The sequence below is a fragment of the Scylla paramamosain genome, chromosome 14 (assembly GCF_035594125.1).
Source record: "Scylla paramamosain isolate STU-SP2022 chromosome 14, ASM3559412v1, whole genome shotgun sequence".
NCBI lineage: Eukaryota > Metazoa > Arthropoda > Malacostraca > Decapoda > Portunidae > Scylla > Scylla paramamosain.
In genome coordinates this window covers 21846158-21855548 of record NC_087164.1, presented here as the reverse complement: position 1 = coordinate 21855548, position 9391 = coordinate 21846158, and the positions used below count along the sequence as shown (strand labels likewise).

General features: G+C 40.9%; 1 protein-coding gene across 3 annotated transcripts in view; it reads right to left on the bottom strand.

Moving 5' to 3' along the window:
- Positions 1-1000: 1000 nt before the first annotated feature.
- LOC135107017 (serine/arginine repetitive matrix protein 1-like) overlaps positions 1001-9391 on the bottom strand; it is a 111721-nt gene continuing 103330 nt past the window's right edge. For all 3 annotated transcript variants that reach the window (XM_064016579.1, XM_064016580.1, XM_064016581.1), the window contains 9 exons: positions 9156-9341; positions 7803-7925; positions 7235-7358; positions 6932-7121; positions 6343-6690; positions 5918-6151; positions 5469-5558; positions 3582-3763; positions 1001-2783 (listed from right to left, as the gene is read on the bottom strand). In XM_064016579.1, coding sequence (XP_063872649.1) covers positions 2724-2783; positions 3582-3763; positions 5469-5558; positions 5918-6151; positions 6343-6690; positions 6932-7121; positions 7235-7358; positions 7803-7925; positions 9156-9341 — 1537 coding nt within the window. In that variant the 3' untranslated portion in view covers positions 1001-2723. The remainder of the gene's footprint in view (positions 2784-3581; positions 3764-5468; positions 5559-5917; positions 6152-6342; positions 6691-6931; positions 7122-7234; positions 7359-7802; positions 7926-9155; positions 9342-9391) is intronic.

Sequence of the window (9391 nt, the reverse complement as noted above, 5' to 3'; positions counted from 1 at the left end):
TCTTGCGCCGAACATTGTTTTCTGAGAGAGACGCCAAAGTCTACTTTTCATTGTTGCTAGATATATCTATTACATTATTAATTAGCCCGTTCTTTGAGGTACCTTATCATCTGGAAATAATGAAGAACTGTTCAGAAATTCTCATGGGTGATCTCTTTGCAGAGTATGAACTGTGGCCCATTAGAGTGCCAGTCCCCAAAGAGAAGTTGAAAGGATTATTGAAAAATGGAAGACAAGTGTCTTGAAAGATCCCTCTTGCACCTATCATCAATCATTTTGGTGACCGCCTGTACAATGCAATATCATAACCATCTCCTGGTTCACAGTCACACAACCTGTATACAGTTACACAAAGGGATCAGATGCCAGTACATCTTTTCTATGTGTCAATTTTGAGGGTATCTACTGCATAATGTAGTGTTTCTACTAATAGATTACAAGTGGGGTAACAAATTAAATAGAATGGATTTCCTCTAGAATATGGCTCCTCTTCATCCATCTCTCCCTCTAGCAATGTGCCTGCAGGACAGGAAACAGTAAATACATTGTAGCAGATGAGGATATGGAAATTTTGAATTTGAAAATGAAATAAAAGATGCTATGGCAGACTACCATTAGACTTGCAGGGCATAACCATATTGGTAATAAAATGTTGCTGTACTTCTCATCTGAAAAATAAAGAAAAACAAAATATGAATTATATGTAATTACGCACAGTTCCATAGAAGCAGCTCACACAGACTCTCAAATTCAAGCTATGTAATTTGTTCTTAATTCAAGGTAAGATATATCCTGATTCCTCTCCAGGACAAATACAATATTGTCTAAAATGCTGAATTATGCAGTAAAATAGTATATGAACAGTTAAGCCAGACTTGTCATTTGGTGTCCAGGTTAGTGTTATCTGGAACACTCCCTTATGGGTAACTGGTAAGCCTCCCCACCTGCTCTTAAGTACTTGGGCATCTTAAAAAAGTTAAGGATGTAAGAAAAGTATGAATCTGAATTAAAGAACTTTATTATATACACTATAAAAATAGACTTTGAGCCATCTTTCCTGGTCACTAGGAAAGAAGCATGGCTTGTCCCCCACAAAAGGACCCTCACAGGCTGGTCTCAGATTCACTTCTCGCTCATCTGTTGCCACTTCTCAGAACTACTGTGTAGAAAATCTGCCAATAAATACACTTGTGTTTTGATAATATAGACTTCTCAAGATCTCTCATACTAGAATTTACTGAAAGACATTGTCTCTCAAAGTTTCATTGATGAACTTTTGAAATTCTTGAAAACTATAATCCATTCTGATGTAGAAAATGAGGCAATGTGGCCTGATGCGAGAGATGACAGAGACGTTTCTCGGGAGCATTGCTTGATCCAAACCACACACAGCTCTTTGGCATATGGGAAGCTGTGTTGGTACAAGGCTGTCAAACTACAGCCATGTTTTTAGGTATAATGATATGCCAATGATCACAGCAATGCTTGGCCCAAGATGTAAGGTTTGGGATCAGTCAGGTGATGGTTGTAATGGCGACCCTGGCGGTAGAATGGCTACGCGCTGGGTGCTCCTTGACCTCTCTCTCACACACACACGTACACATACACACCTATTTACATAAGATTCTCACTTCCTCACCAGTCTGTCCTGATGAGAATAGAACATTTTACACAACAATCATTCCTGTACAAACCATCTTACCTAATTTGGCCTCAAAGTGAGTGGGTCAGGGGGAAGAGGAATTTGCTGGTACTTGCTATTTCTGGTCCTCATAGAGTTATCTAACACTGAATTTTTCCTCAAAAGAGAAAAAATATTGCCTCATTTTAAAGTGGAATGGGAACTCCTTATTCAATTTGGGATGACACTTTAGAAGAGCCACCATGATATGCGAGGCAATAAGGTTTCCACTTATTTGTCGCTGCCCAGATCTACAAGTTATTGTCCTTACAAAACATGAAGAAGGACTGTTCTTGTTGCATGACCACTCCGGTGAAATGATGGGACCTTTCCTTCACTGTAACAGAGGTAAGGGTAAAGGGAAGGAAGAAAATGTTTAGTTGGCTTTGCAAGATTGTAGGGGTTCCATGGCAGTTGGAGCAATGGATATGGGTAACAAAGGTTCGTGTTGAGGTGTGTTCAGGTAAAGGGGAGGAATGTGAGGCGTTGAGAGTCTTGGGGATGCAAGGTGAACTAGTGGCATTTTAGGAGCAAGGTGCTGGGAGTCAGGCTGCTTGGGGGTTGAAAGTGGAGTAAGAGGAGGTGAGGGAATTTGGCGGGGTGATAACTGAGGGGAGGAGGACTGTGGTGAGGACTGAACTTCCAGGGAGCTGTTACTTGCTGGGGAGTGGCAAGATGAGTTAGGGTGGCAGCTGTTGTTTGAAGGACTCAGGGAGGAAGACTCTGAAGAGACATTGTGCCTCTCAGACATCAGAGGAGACAGAGGCTGAGGTGGCTGTTCTGATGAGGCTGTTGTGGGAGGTGATGCTGGAGGGGATGACTTTTGTGACAGCGGAGGAACAGGATAGGCATACTCCTCCAGGGGTGAGGAGTCCCGGCTGTGTTGTGAGAAAGGGGAAGCGTCAAGAGGGATGAAGTCTGTTTGCTGATGGAAGTGAGGCAGGAATGCAGAAGAAGAGGGAAGGGGAAGAGAATCTGGTTTCTCTTGAGGGGGCAGGTCTGGAAGGCCATCGGTGGGGGTCACCGGAGCAGCAGCTGTGTGTCAGGAGGAGCCATCCGAGTCTGGGTGATGAGACAACTCCTGGTGTCGCCGCCACAGGTTCTAAAAGAAATTGATTAACATTGCAGCAGCAATCCATCAAGGCTAACAATCAAATGAAATAAACTAAAATACAAATTTCTACAAATTTGTATCAGTTAACACCATACAGAATAAGAATTTGTGTTATAAGAAACAAAAAAAATTAGCAATGTCCCACTGTCTGTCACATGTGCCTCCCTGAGACCCTTTTACTACTCTAAGCAGCAAGTGTCTACCCACTTCCTTCTGTGTTTGTGACATATGCATGATAAATGAAGAACAAATTTTAGCAAGAGCTTAAACACATTACATACAAAATTAGTTGCTAAGTGTTAAGAGTTGAGACAGGTTCCTGGCACAGGACAGTCATATTGCACCTGTGTACATAACTAGTGTAAATATGGACACATGCATAATCTGAAGGTGCTCAGTGTAACTGTATCTGAAACTTACTGAAATACCTGTATCTTTCAAGCTATCACCATACAGCTCCACACAAGCATATAAAACAAGTTCTTAGCCATATTTACACTGTGAATATGCACATGTCTTCAGATTCTCTAACATGACTGATGAAAAGTATAAAGGCCTGTGAAAATGATGGAGAGTATACTAAATATGAATTATGAGTCTTGATAATGTGAACATTACAACTACTGACTAAAAGAGACTTATTCATATAAGACAATGAAATTAATCATACAAACCAACTATTGGTGTGTGTGTGTGTGTGTGTGTGTGTAAATACTAGAAACACATCTTGCATACTGCACAGCAAGCAAAAGTTACATAGTAATACCTCTTTGCATGCAGACTGACCTGGCGCAGTGAAGAAAGAGACTTGAGGATGACCCACTTGTCTGGGGAGACTAAAGGTTCAGACAGTGACTTGGGCTCCCCTGATGACCTTCTACCAGACTCGTAACCTGAAGAGGTGACGCTGACTGTACGAACATCCTCCTCCTGCCCCGAGGTGGCACTGCCCGGCCTGGAGGACACACCTGGAGGTGGAGTAAAGAGCTTGAAGAAAAAGCTTCCCTCATTCATTCACCATACCTGGACACACCTCAAGAGAAAACTGAAAACATTTTGTGCAAAAGATGTATTAGTGCCTTCAGCATCATTTTAAAGGAATGCAAAGGGAATGAATGGAGATATATTAAAGATAACAGATGACATGTATAAAAACATAATTATGAAGTCTAAGAGTTTAAAAATACAGACGAGAAAAGTAATAATAACATTATTTTATAATAATGAAGGTTAAAAATGATTGATATGAGAACCATAACTAAAGTTAAAAGAACACTGGACACAAATGTAACAAAGACACGAGAATTAGATAACAAATGTATGAAGTGAAAATAAAGGACAATATGAACTAAATATTAAAATATCACAATATATTATTACTCAATATATTCAGTACATGGCACCAAATATAATAGAAGAATATCTTGAGTTAGCAGCTTTGTAAATGGAATGATGAAACAAGAAATGAATACAAACAAATGAAATCAAACCAGGATATCCAGCCCCAACTGACCAGATCAATGAAATTAGAGTAGGGTTCAAAGACACAGCATTCATATGACATAATTTTTGCAGATCAGTGGTTTGAACTTAATTGTTAATGGATGCAGGAAAAAAGCACTAAAGCTGTAAACAGGATAGAAGGAATGAAAATAAAATGTTGAATATATCTCATTCACAATGTGAAAGGAAGATGAGAAAAGGGTAACTGGGACAAAAGTAATGGACAGCATCAAGTATTTGGGAGTCAAAATAGAAGATTTCTTGCTTTAAAAAACACAAGCAGAAAGCAATAAAGAAAAAAAAGGCTAATCAGGTTCTCTTTTTAGCAAAAAGCTGCAGCAGAATGATCATAAAAAAAGCTAGTGGAATAACACAGTACTCACGGCAGTACCGCAAGCCTAAATGCTGTGGCTTTAAAGAACTGCTAGCCACCTGTGTCTTGAGAGAAGTGAGAGCAACTATGATGGAAATGAGCAATGAATAGAATAAAATAACTACATATATTACATAATATAAAAATAAAGTCCATATGATGAACTCACAACATAAAAGACTTTGGAGAATTGAGAATAATAGAAATAATAGCTTAGATCAAAGTAATTGGACTGAGAGAAGAAAAGCGACAATAAATCATATGGTTCAAGCTAGACTGGGGAAAGGAGGAATGGTTGAGAGATGTGAATGCCACAACTATAGTAATGTATTTGTGGGAAACATGAGATTTCAGTATTGTGACGACCCATTAGCATCTGCAATATTTTAAAAAACCACATGGACATTCTAAAAATCAAAACATACAGATACATTTCTAAATGAATGTGATGAAAATATAGAAAACAGAACATTTTACATCATATTTCTGTATCAAACCACTTTCCCAAATTATAAGAAATAAAAGGCAATCTATTAAAAAAAAAAAACATAACAAGAAAACTGGAAAGGAATACTTATTTGGATAAAGAATAAAAAAGTAAAACAAAAATATCATTTAACTTTGGAGAGAGAGACAAAAGAAAACAGAAGAACAAAAATTAAAAATAGTCATCAGGGAGAGGATGATGCAAAGACCACCTCATCTCTCCACCAGAACCATCACTGGTGCTACATAGGGAAAGTCACACACTGGTGGCACACATGAACTCTGTTACACACCCACAGTCTGAGTTTTACCTGAAGTGGCAGCAGAGGCTGGGGAGGAGGCAGCCGGCTGGTGACGGGGTGAGCCTGGCGTCTCCACGGGTGTCAGCTGCCGGTCCACACCTGTTGACATACACATGCTTACTTATGAGAAAATAAGGGTGTGCAGGAATGGCTCTTCCAAATAGATAAATCAGTCAGGCACAGTATCTAAAGAAGTGGTATGTGTTCAAACAGTACAATAGAAGCAAATGGAAAATATTCATTACGTACATATATATTGTAGCACATGTTCACTGGAATGTATGAAACACCAGTACATCAGACAACAAGGAAGCTTGAGGAAGAAATAAGGAGGCAGCCCACTGAACCTAAACTGCAGTAAAGAAATAATAAAGGGGAGAAGGATGAAGAGGTGGGCATAAACACTTGGTAATTGCTGGAAAAACTGGTTTGCATGTTTGTTTGGAGCTCCTGCTTACTGTTGTCAGGGGGCAGCTGTCCAATACGAGAGGTGGCAGACAGTCTCCTGGCAAGGGCAGGAACTGGTGGAGAGCTGGGGCGGAGCGCATTCTCCTGCCCAGGCATGGACACCACCTCCTCACTTTTAGAGGGAATCATGGGAGGCAGGCGGCGGGGGGTGGGCGGCCGGGAAGTGGGCGAGGGTGGCTGGCTGCTACTCCGTGCACTCCTTGCACTCTCTGCCCTCCCTCGTCCTTTATACAAAAAAATATAGGTAAAACATCTACATCTTAAATCAATGTATATAGTTTTTTAAGTTCAAATAAGAAAATATCAAGTGATTTCTACCATGATTTTCATTCAGATTAAAATGAATATGTACTGTGTATAAATCTTTCATGTGATTTTTCAAGACACTAAATAGATCACAATAACACATATATACCTGGCAGAGTTGCACCTTTGGTTGTCGTCAGCCCACCAGCAGACAGACATTTGGCTGGAGAAAGACCATTAGCTGAGGGTGGCCTGGAGGTTGGGCGGGAAGGGGGCTGGGGAAGCTCTGGCAGCGTGAGTGAAGAGTCAGCACTTTGCATCCTCTTCAAGACAGTGGGAATTGGGGGACTGGAAGGGCGTGAGGCCACCTCAGTGCTAGGAGCATCAGCACTGGCTTCATTGGTGTCTTGAGTGCTGTCATCATTGGCAGCAGCAGCTGGGGCCTCAGTACTGGTGGCATCAACGAATGGGGGCATAGTGCCAGGAGGATACTCTGGGACATCGAAGGATGACTGCCCTGTAGTGTAAAGAAGTAGCAGTAGTTAGTAGTAGTAGATAGTAGTAGTGGTAGCAGTAGCAGTAGTAGGTAATAGTAGTAGCAGTAATAGGTAAGAGTAGTGGTAGTTATTAGGGAGCAATGCATGAGTAATTCCATGAAATCAAGTACAGGTCAAACACAAACAATGTTTTCGGAAATCAATATTGTAATACTGTTTAGTAAGAAAGTAAGAAATGCACACACACAAAATAGCACAAACCTGTGAGTTTTCGCATAAGGGCTGGCACAGGTGGGGAGGTGGAGCGCACAGCAGGAGGAGGCTGGCTGTCAACTGGGTTCTCAGCAAGAGGACTCTGGCTACCAGAAGGAGGATCATGCTCACCCTCTTCATTAGCTTCCTTCCCCAGTGTTTCTGGCGGTGGTGCCAGAAAGTGGGGAGACACAGGAGACTGAGAAGAGAAACCACTGGATAATCACTTGGTATTCTAAGGTAATTCATGATCACTTACACAACCAAAGAAGGAAATATGAGAGAAACTAATGCAACTAAATCTCTCCTCACCCTTCTGTGTTCTGGTGTTGGTGGGCGGTGGAGGGCCGGTGTGAGAGAGGGCTTGATGGTGGGCCACTGCTTGGTGGTGACAGAGGGCCGGCTACCTCGCCTCCTGTCCCGTGGAGAAGGAGATCTGGTGGAGGAAGCAGTACAATGTTAGTTTGCTGGATCAATGTCACTGTCTGTGCCATCAGGGTGAGGTGTTCACATTGCTTCGTGTTGTGGTGAAGAGGAGTTAAGGAAATGTATTCTTCAATGCTACTATGTTATTATTATTATTATTATCATTATTATTATTATTATTATCATTACCATCAACATTGTTGCTATTATTATTATTATTATTATTATTATTATTATTATTATTATTATTATTATTACAGCTACTACTATTACTATTATTGCTGTACTGCTAACCTACTAGTAACATTATAATTATCATTATTATTACTTTTGCATTATCTTTATCATCTTCATTACTACTGATTTATTCATTTTCTAAAAGGTGTCAATATTTCGACATTTAGGCATGTATTTCTGTTGATATTTCCCGACACAAGCAGCACGGCAAAATCACCTGGAGATGTCTGAGGAGAGGGACTCCTGGCGAGACTTGTCCCACGTCTTGCGGCGACGGCGGTGAACCTGCGGCGGGTCACTCTCCTCGGAGGGTGTATCTCGCTCACAGCGACTCAAAGACCTGCATGATGAGCAATGTTTGATACCTTATTCAGACCCTTACACGTAATTAATTCTATTTATGTGCAGAGAGGAAAAATCAATACATACATTTTTATGCAACCATATTATGGGATGAAACTGTCAGAGGGGAGAGTAGCAAGAAAGTAACCACCATCACTGCTACTAATACAAACACTATCACTGCCACATTACAGTGACTGATGGATGTAAGCATAACACATCTACAGTTATGTATATGGACAGGATAAATTACAGCCGGCACACCACAATTTAGTTCCATAAAAGCTCCCACAACCTAATGTGTGCCAACAATAATATTAAAAGTGATCAGGCCACCTGCCCCTTCCCTGATATTAACATAAATCCTATTAAATTCTGACAGAAACACGGGAAAAAACCATATATAGTTTGCGTTGTTAAAACGGCTTGTATGCAAATTGTTTCCAACCCCTAAAATTTTATTCCATACTCCGTGCTAGATCCAGGATTTTTAAAGGGGAGGCGCCACCCAGGACTAAGGGAACAGACTGAGGGTGTGGACAGGGGAGGTCATGAGGTCATGTGATGGTTCCCTGACAAAGTTTGCTGGCGTCTCCCTGAGGTCCATATTCTTGTTCTCTCATTACGACTATTTACAAGGGCCACAGAGATTCAAAGACCAGTGAGATGATTTGTTGAGTTCTTATGAATGCTTTTGATATAAATGATGCAGAATGCTTGTTAAACTATTGCTAGAATCACAAAAAAACTCTTTGAGACACAGTAACTTGCACTAGAAACTATACCGCATCAGAAGTTGTATCACATTAAGCAAGTTCTATTGAAGGTTTCTGAGGTTTGCTAATGCGGGCCTAACACTCGTGACCCAAGTATATTACCAATATTTTGGCAAGCAATTAAAGCGATGACATAATTGAACTTTGGCTTCAAACACTTTCGTTTCAATGGCTTTAACTATCTTTTACTTGAATCCATCTAAGCTGCGCCTAAGAATTAGAAAAAAAATAGAAACCTGGCAACATGAGAAGAGCTTTAACTAAGAAGAAATATAAAATCCTATAGAATACTGTATTTAAAACAACGTATAATAATTAATTTGTATACAGCATTCCATTTGCATGCATTTAATTATCATATGCCGGCCTTGAACTGCTTCAGCCAAACGGTGGGCAGACCAGCCAGTGCTAACATTATCATAACGTTTATGGCCAGAAAAGGGGAGCCTCACCTGGCAGCGCGTCGCCTCAGTCGCCTGTTGGAGTATGGATCCTTCTCAGACTGTTTCCTGTACGGCCTGTCACTCTGGTTGTGTCCCCAGGGTGGCCGTGCGTCACTGCTCTGGCCACTGTCACGAGGCAGTGATGCAGTTTTCCTGCTAAGACGCCGCCTGGACTCTCTCCGTGGACTGGTTCTCCTAAGATATACAAATACTTTAATTAATTTCTAGTCCGTGAGGAAGACAGA